This window comes from Eurosta solidaginis, chromosome X (assembly GCF_040869045.1).
Source record: "Eurosta solidaginis isolate ZX-2024a chromosome X, ASM4086904v1, whole genome shotgun sequence".
Classification (NCBI taxonomy): Eukaryota; Metazoa; Arthropoda; class Insecta; order Diptera; family Tephritidae; genus Eurosta; species Eurosta solidaginis.
The window spans coordinates 100,451,387-100,467,170 of NC_090324.1; the positions used below are offsets into that span (position 1 = coordinate 100,451,387).

The following is a 15,784-nucleotide window of genomic DNA, read 5'->3' on the forward strand; positions in this document are numbered from 1 at the left end:
TTAATTTGATACCCATATCGTACAAACACATTCTAGAATCGACCCTGGTCCACCTTTATTGCGATATTTCGAAAAGGCGTCCACCTTTAGAACTAAGGCCCACTACGTTTTAAATAATCATTAACACCTTTCATTTGATACACATGTCATACAAACACATTCCAGGGTTACCCTAGGTTCATTTTGCTAAATGGTGATTTTCCCTTATTTTGTCTCCAAAGCTCTCAGCTGAGTATGTAATGTTCGGTTACACCCGAACTTAGCTTTCCTTACTTGTTTTCATTTCACTGGAGTAGGGATTGTCAGAAGGAGATGGCAAACTCAAAATGAAACCAACACATTGACACCATTTTCTTACTACACACAAAAGCCGCTAAGTTTTGTATTTTTGTTCCATTCCATTCGTCTAACACCAGCTCGCTGATTTTGAATATCTGAACAAAAGTATGTTGTTGCTGTAGAGATGAGCCAACCATATAGTTGAGCCATAAGTGCCACCAGCTCAAAAGTGGTTAGCTGTCAAAAAATGTACTGCAGAAAACGATATGAACACAACTGCTATACGGATCAGAAATTGAACCTGATAAATATCGGGATCACAACGTTTTTGTTGCATTTGCATGTTAAATTTCTATCCGTATCTGGTTCACGCGTCATTGGAACGTAACTATTTAGGCCGGGATTTTCAGTGCGAGTTTAAACTCCAGTTAAAGTTGGCTAGAGTGAAAAACCGGATTTTAATGTGACGAACTATTCCAAATTTTGCCTTCAATACAATTTGCCCATCGCCGCCTCAGAAGATAATTTCAAAAAAAATATTATTTTGATAAAACTAAGCGCAATTGGCGAAATGTTTATGTATGAAAGGAAACAACTTTGTATTCAATTTAATTAATAAATTTACTAAAAATATAAACTGATATACATATTTTAATATTTCTAGTGAAACCCTACATTGATCGTACCAATTTGAATCCGGTTACAGTGAAAACCGGCCTATCGATTAATCTGGACATTAATGTTAAAGGTGAACCTGCTCCTAAAGTAGAATGGTTCTTTATGTCTGAACAATTGGAATCCATTGATAAAAGCATTAGTATTGACCGCCTTGACTACTGTACCAAATTTTTTGTAATGCGAGCTACTCGACCACAAAGTGGGAAATATATTATTAAAGCAACCAACATAGTTGGCGAAGATGTTGCGGAACTAAATGTTTCGGTTTTAGGCAAACCGGAAAAGCCGAAAAGTCCCATTCAGATTAATGATATCACAAAATATGGATGTAAGTTAAAATGGGAAAAGCCAGAAGATGATGGAGGCACTCCCATTGAGTACTATGAAGTTGAGAAATTGGACCCACAAAGTGGTCATTGGTTGCCTTGTGGGAAAAGTACAGAACCAGAGGCCAAAATAATTGGTTTACAAGGAGGCAAATCTTACAAATTTCGAGTTAAAGCAATTAATAAAGAAGGTGAGTCAGAACCTTTAGAAACTGAGAAAGCAATAATCGCTAAAAATGCATTTAATGAACCCGATAAACCTGGTCGCCCAGAGCCAACAAATTGGGATAAAGACTTTATTGATTTCGCCTGGGACCCTCCAAAGAGCGATGGCGGAGCTCCAATTCAGAACTATGTTATTCAGATGCGTGACAAATGTGGTAGAACATGGATTGATGCCGCTTCGGTTCCAGGTGATCACACAAAATGTACTCTTAAAACTGTTGAAGAGGGACATGAATATGAAGTCCGTATTATAGCTGTCAATAAAGCTGGGTCAAGTGAGCCTAGTAACGTTTCTAAATCTGTTATTGCCAAACCACGTTTTCTTAAGCCACATATTGATCGTAGGAACTTACAAAAGAAGGTACTGCGTAGTGGACAAATGTTACATATGGAAGCTGCTGTAAAAGCTGAGCCACCAGCAAAGATTACTTGGTTTTACAACCAGAAGTCTCTTAAAACATCTGATCGTATTATAATTGAGAATGAAGACTATAAAACCACATTTATTATGCCTAAAGTAAAACGATCAGATAAAGGTATATACGTTGTGACTGCCAAAAATGATTCAGGCGCTGATACCGCAGAAGTAGAACTAGAAGTGATCTGCAAGCCAGGAAAGCCATCGGGCCCTCTAAATATATCTGATATTACTGCCGAGTCCTTAAACCTAAAATGGGATAAGCCTGATGACGAAGGCGGAGATCCTATTGAACATTATGTAGTTGAGCGCATGGACACAGAGACTGGTCGTTGGATACCAGTATGTACAACTAAATCTCTAGAGGCAAATATAAATGGTTTAGTTCAAGGTAAGCAATATCTGTTTCGCGTGAAAGCAGTTAATGCGGAAGGTGATTCGGAAGAGTTGGTTACTGAGACACCTACAACTGCCAAAAATCCCTATGATGCTGCAAAGCCACCAGGAAACCCTCAGATTACTGATTGGTCAGCAAATTACGTTGATTTAAATTGGCGTCCGCCACAAGATGATGGTGGTTCCCCTATATCTGGGTATATTGTTGAAAAGAAAGACAACATCACTGGAAAATGGCAAAAAGTTCAGGAAACTACCACACCTGCTTGCAAAGCAAGAGTAAATGATCTTATCGAAGGTACAAAGTATCAGTTCCGAATTAAAGCTATTAACAAGGCTGGTCATAGTAAGCCTTCGGAGCCATCTGATCAAATTACTGCAAAAGACCGTTTCTCACCACCAAAAATTGATAGGACAAACATTAGGGATATTACAGTAAAAGCAGGACAACACGTTCGTCTCGATATTAAAATATCTGGCGAGCCACCTGCTAATAAAACTTGGTTTCACAATAAAGTGCGAATTGAAAATCAATTCGATGATATTAATATCGATTTAGAACCACATCGTACGAAGTTTTCCATTCCCATTTCAAAGCGTAAATATACCGGGAAATATACGATTAAAGCTGAGAATGATTCAGGCCATGACGAAGTCAGCTTCGATATCACTGTATTGGATAAACCAGATAAGCCTGAGGGTCCAATTCGTGTTTCAGATGTTTGCAAAGAAGGTTGCAAATTGAAATGGAATCCACCATTAGATGATGGTGGATTACCAGTTGATTATTATATAGTAGAAAAAATGGACCTTGAAACAGGTCGTTGGTTGCATTCAGCGCGAGTTAGAGAAAGTATTGCAGAGCTAAATAACTTAGAAGTTGGGCATGAATATAAATTTAGAGTTGTAGCAGTAAACACCGAGGGTGAATCCGAGCCACTGCTTGGAGATTACATAGTGTTAGCCAAAAATCCATTTGACGGGCCTGGTAAGCCAGGCACACCAGCAGCAACTAATTGGGATAAAGACCATGTGGATTTGGTGTGGAAGCCGCCAATCAACGATGGTGGTGCACCAATTAAAAGCTATGTTATTGAGAAACGCGAAAATGGTAACGATCGCTGGATTAAGGCAACAGAAATTCCAATAGGTCCAGGTGTGGATGAATGCAAATGCACCGTTGCGAACCTCAATGAAAATTTTGAATACGAATTCCGCGTTAAAGCCATAAATTTAGCTGGTTCTGGTGAGCCATCCGATGCCAGCACATCTGTAATTACTAAGCCAAGAAAACGTAAGGAGAAAATATTTTATGTTTAATAAAATTTGTGAAGACGGCCGTCATGTTTTAAGGTCAATTTATTTTCGAATTTATTTATTTGTTTTATAGTTCCAGAACACATACATAAATACATATATCATTTTCTAGCAAATTGTTAGCATCTTTCTATTTGCTTAAAACTATTTGTACAATTTAAATAATTTGTTTGCCTTTGCTATTTTAAAGTTTTCCTCTAAGACATTTAACATTTCCTTGGTAGGTACTCCACACACAGGAAATTGGTAGGTACTCCACTATATTCTACTATCTCACGGGTTCACTCCAAGCTCTAAGTCTTCAGCTTTGTTGGCTAGAACACTGTTCACAAGCGTTGGGCAATTATTAGTACTGTACGCTACTCCGAGATAGCTTTCCTACATCCTCTGCTCTGTACCTTCTCTGTTCGGATTAGTATGTTTTACATCACAGAGCTCGTTAGCAATCCAATACTTTCACGCCCCCAGTCCAGCGAACCGCTTATAGCGCTTATATCCTTTTAATTTTGCGACTCCGTTTTCCCTCTCTCATCCTCCAATTTCAAATAAGATCTTGAGTCGTTCATGTTGGTCGTACACCCACCTGCCCGACAAGGCGGTTTCAGCTGTCCAAAATTAAATATGTGAAAGGGAACCGTCCGCCAAAGCAGCGCCTTTTGCTATGGAAAGGCTATCAATACTTCCAGAGGTGGCCTTGTATGGGAGAGGCTCCATTGGAATCCGAATATATCACCTGGCTTCAAATCATACAATAGGCACGGTTCGCAAAACACTCTGGATTAGGTGGTTCGCAGTTCTTGGTCAGCGATATCCTAAGAGGCGGAACGGCTTAGATGAAATCCCCTCAATCGCTCAGCAAATAGTCGGGCAGTATGGAGTTCGGCTGAACCCTCTATAAGGCACAAAATTTAGTAGGAGTAAAAATGAGGAAAACAAATTCATTATTGGAATAATTTTTCACTGTCATTAGTTATTCTATGTTATAATTTGATATGCCTGTAACGGGCAGAGCACAAAATGGCAAACTTTTCAATATATAGGGAAAAGTAATGCTAAAAGCCATTTCCAAAAATTTGCAAAAGATAATGCAATAAACATTCGAAATGCAGGTAAAAGTCTAGTTGAGCGGTCGACTGCTAATACGCTACCAAAAATATCGAGAGAGGTGTCAAAGGACGCGTATTAATCTCGAGAACAATAATCCGAAGGCGGAAAAGAAATTGAAGTTGGCGATTTTCATGTGGTTGTGTTGTATTTGTACCCACAAAAAAATTGTGCATCACCGTTATACCACACACCCGAACTTGGCATGGCGTAGCCCAGGGTTATTTTTTATAAGCGCGGCCGAAGGCCGCCAACGCAGAAAGGTGTTCTGCGCAAAAATACTATGGATCCCTCCCCCGGTTTCGGTGGTACCCGCGGGTCTTTTTTCGGTTTTTATTAATATCTTTTGAACGAGTTAAATTTTTTATTTTCCGCCTTCGGATTACTAATACTGATGTCAAGACGTGTCGTTTGACATCTCTCTCGATATTTTTGATTGCGTATTAGCAGTCGACCACTCAACTAGACTATTACCGAAATGCATTTTGATTCCTTTGAAAAGTTTACAGATTGTAGGAATTTACAGATAGTACGGGAAACGGTCGAAAATTTAAAAAAAGTATTAAATTTTCCTCCGAAATAAGTCGTGTCGTGTATTTTTGTATGTCATTAATCGTTTTGTGGAGAGATTAACGAAATAGAAAGGGGATCAGAACGGTTTTCCTTTTCGATTTTCCACTTCATCAGTATTTGTTAAAGCATTGTTCTTTTCTAAATTTTTTAAAGTGGGCGTGAAATTAAACCATTTTCAATACCAATATATCGTCGGCGATGTTGTAAAAGCTGCTTACTCCATCCACCAAAATTCCACAGTAGGACGAAAAAGCTCTACTGCATGACAAGCTAATCTGTATTGAAATTTTATGGAGTTCGCAGCTTTTCATAATTTTGTTCGCGTTAGTGATTCTGAACAAAAAACACCAATCCACCATTATCAAAAAGCCAGTTTAAGTTAAACGCGGAGCTTTTATCGTATCGTCGATGATATCAGGTTATGCTGAAGTTATGGTATTATTGGACTGAGCTTTGTTGATCTTAAACATGTAGACCATCGGCGCTTGGTAAATTATTGGGGATAAGTATTGAGGTAAAGTATCGATACTTTACTCAGTACTTGGAAAAAAGCATCGACTTTGAAATACTCGAATATTTTTTGGAAGAGTATCTATACTACTCACGCAGTACTCGTATCGTTCTATCACTAGGTATACCTGCCATGACTACCCTCTTGTACACTAAGAATGGTGTATGATTTCAATCTTTATGTCGTGTAAATCAGTGTTCCCGGAATGATCCACTAATTGTATATGTCATCCAATTAAAGCATTTAAACTGATCTTATCTTCCTTTAATATACTAATCAGTTTAATTTCAATATGATGCCCGATTCATTTGTCAAATTACTTTTCAGAACGGCTTTTAAGGCATCTGTGCTTTCAGTGAAAAAGCTTTGACATGTTTTTCCCGCGTTCCCGAAATTAAGAATTTATACACGGAAAATTTTTTAATTATCTCCATACTACGAGGCTTTCAGTTTATTTGTTCTTTTATACTTATTGTAAGATTTAAATAAACGCAGATAACGTCACGATAGTAACTAATTAAATTTAATCTCGTTTGACGTGACTTTTACTTGATTCAAATTCAATTTATGGGTTGGGGACGCATTCCCGAAATGATGTTTCGAGCATTTTTCTTAAGATAAAATTGTTTAGAAATGAATTCAAATAATATTCTTAAATGTAATGCTGAAGGTCAGTTATGCTAACTAAAAACCGATATCAAATTTAAAATTTTCTGTAACAGTAGCAGAAAATTGCTCCCAACCAAAATTCTCCACTTCGATGAATTTGTACCATAGCTCTAAAAATAATTCCAATTTAAGCAAATGTGTAATTTTTTTTGTGCTAACGTTGTGAGCCATAACCACAAGCTCCACAAAAAGTCGACCATCGATAAACATTGGTCGCCTTCACAAATTTTAAGTCATAGGTAATGCCACGTTTTAATATATATAATTTTTAATCATTTCGCAGTGGCGCCAAAAATCGACCGCCGGTATATTCGTACATATAATATAAAGGCTGGTGAGCCTATATACTTAGACATACAGGTAACAGGAGAACCTGCTCCTGAAGTAATATGGAGCCAAAATGGAAAATCTCTACTTACACACTCTAGTATTCGAGTCGAAAATCTTCCTTATAACACGAAATACATCAACAGTAATCCTGAACGTAAAGATACTGGGGTATATAAAATTGTTGCGACAAACCGATCTGGTCAAGATCAAGTTGAATTTAAAATAAATATCATAAGTAAGACTTGTTTATTCACTCAACACTGTCATATAAAATAGAATTTAATAACTTATTTATTTAAAACATTTTATTCAGCTAAACCCTCTAAGCCCGAAGGTCCTCTCGAGGTCTCTGATATACATAAGGAAGGTTGCAAGCTGAAATGGAGGAAGCCCAAGGATGATGGTGGTGAAGCAATCCAGGGATATTTGGTTGAAAAATTCGATCAAGAAACCGGAATCTGGTTACCAGCAGGCAAAACTGATAGTACAGAAATTGTAGTGATCGGTCTGACTCCTGGAGTTGAGTATAAATTCCGTGTGAAAGCTTTAAATAAGGAAGGCGAATCAGATCCACTTGACACATTTGGAACAATTACTGCAAAGAATCCTTTCGGTAGGTACCACTTATGTATGTGAGGCAGGGGCGTAGCAAGAAAATTGATTTGGGGGGGGTCTTCAAAAAAAAGTTTTTTTTCAGTTAAATTAAAAAAAAATGTTTAACATTAAAGTACGTGTATTTAGAATATGACATGAAAAAGGTTACATTAAAAACTCAAGCGCATGCGTCGGCTTTTCTTTGCCATTTCATCTAAAACTTCATCAACGGTAACAATTTGATCACGGTGGATGCTTAGTGATGCACAGCCATTCAATCGATGTTCACTCATCGTATTTTTAAATAGTTTTTAATCAGCCTAAGAGTTGGAAAAGATCTCTCGCTCCTGTCCGTTGTTACTGGAAGCGTATACAAGATTTTCAACAATATGTGAACATTAGGAAAATCCACAGAATCGGATTCCTGTAATATTATTCATAGATAAATTGATAAAAAAAACCGAATTACCTCCTTCAGGAATAAGTAGAATTCATGCTTTTTGAGCATATGCATGAGATCTAAAGTATACGTATATAAAATTCAAAAGAAAGATTCTGATCGAATAGAAAAAAATTTAATTTAAAAAAGTCATACCTACACGGAAAAAACACGAATGTGTTTTTTACATTTTAAAATGTTGAATCGTTATTCTAAATTCTGAATTGATGAGCCTAGAAATGGGATACAAATTTGTATACGGTAGTGATCCTCGGCGTTTGTTCGAGCACTTTTTCTAGGCAAAATAATAGGGATTTAATTAGAAGAGCATACTGCTTCAACTGTCTGGTACATATTCTTTTATATGTAGCTTGTCGCCGTGACGTAAGGGCAGAAGAATCATGCAAATATTCAGATGCGTGGAGTTTTCTTATTTGCCTTTTCATTCCGATGAATGTAATCGCTGTTGAGGCAAACGAGCAAACGCCTGAATTGATTATAGGTGTTTTTTTTTTGCAAGCGAGCCTGTAAAAAAATGCTTCAACTAGCTAAACAGTTTCATTATGGAAAAACCATACAGATGGTTACTTTTTTTAGCTGCTTTGACATTTCTACCTCTAGCGCAGTATGTTTTTGACACTCAACCAGAGAACGAAAAAAACAAAATACATCAAATCCGTGTGTTTTTTGTATGCGTCACCCTGCCGCCACGCTGTTATTTTGTTATTTTTGTTTATCTGCATATTTGTATATTCATTTCATTCGCTCGTTCACAATAGTGCCCTATGTTTGAATATGCAACACTACACAACACTATCAATCAGGTCGACAATTACCTAAACGGTTTCAGTTGAAACCGCTTAGCCAACTCAACTCGATTACTTTTTATTGTTGCTTTCCATGCAATTCGGTAAGCTAGCTAGTGTTTTAATTGTAATAGTTTGCAACGAAATACAGCTTATATTCACGCATGCAATAAGTTGGTTGATTTTAAATCAATGTCGATTATGTTCATCTAAGCAAGTTGGATCATTGAACACGGTCATGTTGCCGAATGTAATTGAACGTTGTTGTGTTTTTGCTGTTCCCTGATATGTATGTAGATGGTCGTTAGGCAAATTTACAAGGAAACTTCTTTATGAAATTATAGTAAAAGTTAACATGTACATTTGTATATTTAATAAATTGCATAATTATTATGAAACAGAATATGATTAAAATATATAAGTGTTCAATTCGTGCATACATATGCTTGCATATTAAAAATATAATATCACCAGCAAAGTAAATACGTGCAGAATTATAAAGAAATTTATTAGCATAGACATAAAAACATCAAATATTTGAATTGTAGGGACCTAAAAAATCAAATGATCCTTAGGCAAGGGGTATTTAAACCCCCCCCCCGTCGCTACGCCCCTGATATGAAGGTACTATGTACGTTTGACTTAACCGGATTTTTTTGTAAAAGTCTGCTATTTGGTTTAGAGTAAAGACGCGTCAACTGGTGTCCTAGATTTTCTGGAAAGGTATACAATCTGAAGACAACGATGAAACAAATATACCCTCTGAACGGTTTCTCGAAATTCCACTTTAATTTGGTTTTATTTTCATTATAAAAAGAGTACAGTTTCTGAAAGAGAAATTCATAGCTCGCGACTCGTTTGACCTAATTGGCTAAACGTTTTTTTTTGGAGTTTACTTACTTACTTTATTGGCGCTTAACCGTTTAAACGGTTATGGCCGTCCAACAAGGCGCCCCAGTTGTTTCTTCTCTCTGCCAACCAGCGCCAATTTGTCACACCAAGGGAGTTTAAACCACTTGCCACCTGGTCCTTCCAAGGGAGTGGGGCCGCCCTCTATCTCTGCTTCTATAGGCGGGTTCCGATAGAAACACTTTCATGGCCGGAGCGTCATCTCTCATTCGCATAACATGGCCTAGCCAACGCAGCTTTAATTCGCTGGACTATGTTGATGTCTTGGCGGCCACCGTGGTGTGATGGTAGCGTGTAGAAAAAAGTTCGCCCCTAAAGCATATTTCCAAAGGCTTAAATGTAAAATATTCCAAGTATTTATTTCTTCAAGGCCTTCTATTGCAGTAAAATTTTGACTCAATGTACCATACTCGCCAATAGGTTTGGTTGAACTGGCCGTCCCGTGAGGACCTATATAGAGTTCACAGCGTTAACAGAAGTTTGTTCAAAGGGCAAATAGAAAACCCCTTTCATAAGCCAGCACTCATGTTATAAAATAACTCCGTCCTCTTGGCAAATACTGAGAGGTTTCTAGGACCTCTGTTACTTGCTGCTTCTAGATCTGATAGCTGTCCAATTCCCAACAGCTAAAGTCTTAGCCTGGCGAGCACAGGGCACGAGCACAAATCTTGCTCGATCGTTTCTCCTTCGACCCCCACTTTCCACACCTGCTATAATTTACTATGTCTAATTTAAAAGCATATGACGCCAGAACAGGGCATTTTTTAAGGATTTTTCACTAGGTGGCCAAAAGAAAAATATCTCCTCGACATGACTGACCATACCGGTCAGCTTTTGAATACTGCCCTTTTTGGTCAAAAAAAAAAAAACATGCTGTGGCAACCGTGGTTGTGACTCACTCATACCAAAACATTTGCAATAAAACAAGTAATCCCAGGAATAGTTATTTTTCATATCCAACTTATTACATACTTGGCCAAAAATTTTTTATTATATGCTGACAAAAAACCCTCGAGCACGTGCAGAATTTGTAGAATTTATATATGTCACGGAAGTCGTGAGTACCTATGTTCTTTTCCATATAAATCCTGATTGATAGTATATTTGATGAACTATCATTAGAGTTGGGATTCTACGGGTATTTACCATTTTTATGGGTAAATACCGGGAAAATACCCGGAATATTCCTTTTTTGTATCTTTTTTTGCGTATTTAAAAATCGTTTGAATCGAGGCTGCTTGGAATTACAATTCAGCAATTAAATTTATACGCCATTTGAAATTAAAAAAATTTCGTTTTTATTTTAAACAAACAACCCAGCAAACACTCGGAGTCAACAATTAGTCTGAAAGGAGTCCAAACTTTGGATCGTTTGCACTCGTTATGAACTCATTTAGGAACCTGAAGCGAATGCTATATGCTTATATTTTGCCTCTAACATAAGTCTTATACAGACCTTCTTCCGATATCATATATGAGCCTTATTGGCGTCATATACTGCTAATTTTGAGCCTTTTAATGACACTACTTCGGGGCTTTTAGGAAGAATTTTTGACATATATCCGAAGCGGAAAACATAGGGGAGAATGTGATAAAACTCACATGAGGATAAGATAGAAATGAAATAAGTATTAGTTGAGTTAATTATTTATTTAGAATAAATTGTCGCAGAAAAATTTCAGAGTTTTTTCCGGAGCTGCCTAGTTTACTAATTCTAATATTTTTCGTTTGTTTATAATTTCATCAAATCGGAGTCATAAAAGACTCTAAGGTGATAGCATTTTTGAAGCTTTTGAACCATATTAAACTCCAGAACTGTAAGAGGATATTTATAAGGGACACATATTTACCCAAACAAACAGGCTCACGGCGCTCATAATTTAAGAATCCGAAACGAATCCAAAATAAGTGGGCAATATAGGAATCAGAAAAGCGTCGAAACGCGTAGGAGGGTAAAAGAAAATTTAATTTTTGCCTTTTATTTAACGGCCTAAAAGCTCCTAATCTTGCATGCAAAAATTATCATTTATCAACTATTTATGTTCGTCACAGCGAGTTTGGAACAAATTTTGAAACTTTGTTACGATCACTGTTCATTTTAATACAAAATGAATTACATTTGTACATTATTTTTACCCTTCCTATTCTTTTATTGTATAATAGGCCGGGTCGATTTATGGGGAGGCAAAAAAATCGCCCATTGATCTGTGAAAATCATATTCTAGGGATCAAAATAAGAAACTTTGCCGAAGGAACCATACCTCTAAAACGAATTCTGATGCCCCCCCCCTTTGGGTCGAACTTGCAAATTTTGAAAAATCCCACTTTGAAATGCCTATGTTTTTTTTTCTTTTTGGAGTTTATTTTTCTCTTTAGAAATTTATTTAGTCAGAACATATGTAAATGAAAAAATGAATTTAACTTAGTAATAGAAAAGAAATTAAAAAATTATTAGAAATTAGCGTTTTTACAACCCCCTTTTAAAAGCAAGGCATCACTGTGATGCATTTGCATGTCGTAAACATAGTTGTGTGGGTTTTTTATTCAACCATTTTAAAAAATGAAGGTATCACTGTGACACAATTGCAGATCGTAAAATTACTTGTGTTGTTGTTTTTAAGCCACCACAAGACACAGCAGGTAGAATTAAAATTGCCCCTACCCAAAAGTTCGACCCAAAGGGGGGGACATCAGAATTCGTTTTAGAGGTATGGTTCCTTCGTCAAAGTTCCTTATTTTCATCCCTAGAATACGATTTTCGCAGAGCAATGAGCGATTTTAAATCGACCCGCCCTATTGTATAAGCATCTTTTTTAGGCTCAAATGATTTACGTTAATAGGCTCATATAGGACGACCATTGCAAGAAGGAAATACATTGGTTTCGGCCTCCCAAATGAGCACATACCGGCTGTAAAGGCTCCAATTTAGATATTTTTCCGACTCTTTTTCGACTCAAAATGTTTACTGGGTAAACTTAAATATTTGCAACGGCATGCATTATTGACTAAATATTTTTGAAAAACGCTAGATTACAGATTAAAACTAATTCAACCGATAGCATAATGGATAACTACCCACCAATATAGGACAAATTGGATACATTTTGGAATGAATTTGTGTGTTGGTTTCCCATATTTTCCAAAAGATTATTTTTACCCTTAAAAATAAATAAATAAATGTAAGGCGCGATAACCTCCGAAGAGATCTAAGGCCGAGCTTATCTTCCAATTTGCGTCGTGCTCCTCTTGATTTTCCCTACAAATTGGCCGGACGGGACCTACATGATTTTATGCCGACTCCGAACGGCATCTGCAAGGCAGATGAGTTTTCACTGAGAGCTTTTCATGGCAGAAATACACCCGGAGCGCTTGCCAAACACTGCCGAGGGGCGACCCCGCTTAGAGAAATTTTCTTCTAATTGAAAAACCTTATTTCTAAAATGTTTGATGTTGCTTTGCCCGGGGTTTGAACCCAGGGCATCCGGTGTGGTAGGCGGAGCACGCTAGCATCACACCACGGTGGCCGTCGTGGGTATTTATTTTGGGTAAATATTTGGGACTTTACCCATTTTTACCATGTATAACCAATTTACCGTGTATTTACCATTTGGGTATTTACCCCTTTCCCATCTCTAACTATCATTCATTCGTTGATAAATTTCTTCGATTAGTACCAAAAACTTCATTAGAATTAGCAAGTTATATATTTTTTGACATTTTGGGGAAATCATGTATGTTCAGAAAATTTCTGACATTATTTCAGTTAGGTGTTGTTCACGCATTTTCGAAATTTAGTTGTGGCCAGATTATGATTACTACGTGGCCACGACGGACTACTACGTGGCCATTTGGCCACGTTCGTATTACTTAAAAAATGCCCTGCGCCAGAAGGCATTGCCCAGTCAGAATACCATCATGAGACTTTAGTCCCCTCTTTTCAACTATAATAGTAAATTTGTTAGTCTCAGGACCGATTTTCCGCTTGTCTGCTAAACACAACTGTATTTTCCGCTTTTGCCGCTTTATTTAAAGCTTCTGTCTTTATATCAAGTTTTTAAATTCTTCAACTAACTATTCAAGAACTACTTCATTCTCTGTTCTAAGCTTTTTTGCCTTTTTGGCAGAAAAGTCATACAGTGTTTAAACAAGATATTATTTGTATTAATTAAGCAGGCATTGGCCTTATTGCTTTCAAATGTATGAACCCCTACAATGGTTGAACTGTTACAAATACATTCAGCCACGCCATGCCTTTGTTGTTGTAAACTTCGGTTTCAAATCCCCCTCCGAGAGAAAAAGCTTTGAAGAGATTTACGCCCTGCCCTGATGGTATGTTATTTAAGTGTCTCCCAAATTTTTAAACAAATTAAAAATTGTTTCAAATAAATGTTTTCATACATTTAAAAGCAACGAATGCAATTAAGCGGGAACAAATAGACAACATTTGTTAATTATTTGTATTTCTATAAATAGAAACAAGCAAATATAATTTTCTTTGAAACCGCCAACAAAAAGCATAGATTTGACACACGACAGCATACAAAGCACATATGTACTGTGCAAATAATAAATTATGTAAGGAAGGCACTTGGGACCACCGTGGTGTGATGGTAGCGTGCTCCGCCTACCACACCGTATGCCCTGGGTTCACACCCCGGGCAAAGCAACATCATAATTTTAGAAATAAGGTTTTTCAATTAGAAGAAAATTTTTCTAAGCGGGGTCGCCCCTCGGCAGTGTTTGGCAAGCGCTCCGGGTGTATTTCTGCCATGAAAAGCTCTCAGTGAAAACTCATCTGCCTTGCAGATGCCGTTCAGAGTCGGCATAAAACATGTAGATCCCGTCCGGCCGATTTGTAGGGAAAATCAATAGGAGCACGACGCAAATTGGAAAAGAAGCTCGGCCTTAGATTTCTTCGGAGGTTATCGCGCCTTACATTTATTTATTTTTAAGGCACTTGGGATTAGTAGGTACTCAACAACTGAGGCATTGCGTGGCTGAATATGTTTGTAACAGTTCAACCATCGAAGGGGCGCGGCTTTGAGTCTCAGCCCCGGGAGAAAGTGATTAGAAGAGATTTACAAGGTATAATCGAAACAGCTGTCGCCTTGTCCGTTCAGATGTCACGTTGTTTAAATTTTTCCAAAGTTATTAAATAGAATATTATTGGTTTACATATGATTTTGACAGTCTCGCATGGTTTCGCGCCTTTTCGCTTGGTTAATTATGTGTAACTCTAGCCTTTTTTACTCTGGCCCAGCCTGATTGGGACGCCCTGTGCAATATGCCGAGGAATTGAGTCTCATTGCAGTTGTAAGCGGTCGGGTCCAAACATTATCCTTAGTGAAAGTTTATGGGATCCCCATAGTATTTCGAATCATGCATACTTTCAAAAAACCCGACATTCAAAATCCTGGCATATATATCGCGCAGCGCCAGATGCATCAAACAGCTAATTATTGGAATGCACCTTACACTTGTGACAACTGCAACGTCTTCTGTGTACGCCGTAAGTTTGACGGGTCCCTTATCGAACCACCTGAGCATTTGGTTTATTGCCAGTATCCACAGCAGAGGTGATAGTACCCCGCCCTGCAGTGTGGCTACCAATTGTGTTGCCTAATACAGCCCCACTTCGAAGTAATCTTCCTGCAATTAAGCATGCAGCTGATCCATCTGGATAGTGCTGGATGTACTCTAAGGTATTTAAGTCCCACATCATCGCCTGTTTAAGGATACTGTTGAAAGCCCCGGCAATGTCTAGGAAGACTCCTAAAACGTATTTCTATATTCCAAAGATTTCTCTATATTTATATTTCCCCGTGCCTTTGGTGAACACATGTTGGATTTTGGAGAACAATTTTTCAACCATGTTGTACTTTATATACTATCTATCAAAGGATTTGAGCATAAATGATGTTAAGCTGTAGTTTTTAGACAAGAGCTGTTACCCAACAGTTGGACACATGATTCAGTCTTATGCACCTATCAAATACTATTTGAAGCCATTTCACAATCTGTCTACTCGAGATTTGTATGTCAGAGAATATACCATCCGGGCTCGGCGATTCAAACTTAAAAAATTCTGTAGCGCACATTCGATCTTAGTATTAGCACTAAGCCCGCTCCGTGACGTAAGTGTAAGTAGTTACTCTCTGCTGGCTCTTCTGCATCACCTCTTTATTGCAAATCCCTTACTGAGACTTTACT

General features: G+C 37.6%; 1 protein-coding gene across 10 annotated transcripts in view; it reads left to right on the plus strand.

Annotated features, from left to right (window-relative positions):
* The window catches only part of bt (projectin protein bent), a 3,328,983-nt gene that overhangs the window by 2,801,639 nt on the left and 511,560 nt on the right, over positions 1 to 15,784 (plus strand). For all 10 annotated transcript variants that reach the window (XM_067757812.1, XM_067757814.1, XM_067757820.1 and 7 more), the window contains 3 exons: positions 944 to 3,616; positions 6,780 to 7,061; positions 7,140 to 7,439. In XM_067757812.1, the coding sequence (XP_067613913.1) occupies positions 944 to 3,616; positions 6,780 to 7,061; positions 7,140 to 7,439 (3,255 nt within the window). The remainder of the gene's footprint in view (positions 1 to 943; positions 3,617 to 6,779; positions 7,062 to 7,139; positions 7,440 to 15,784) is intronic.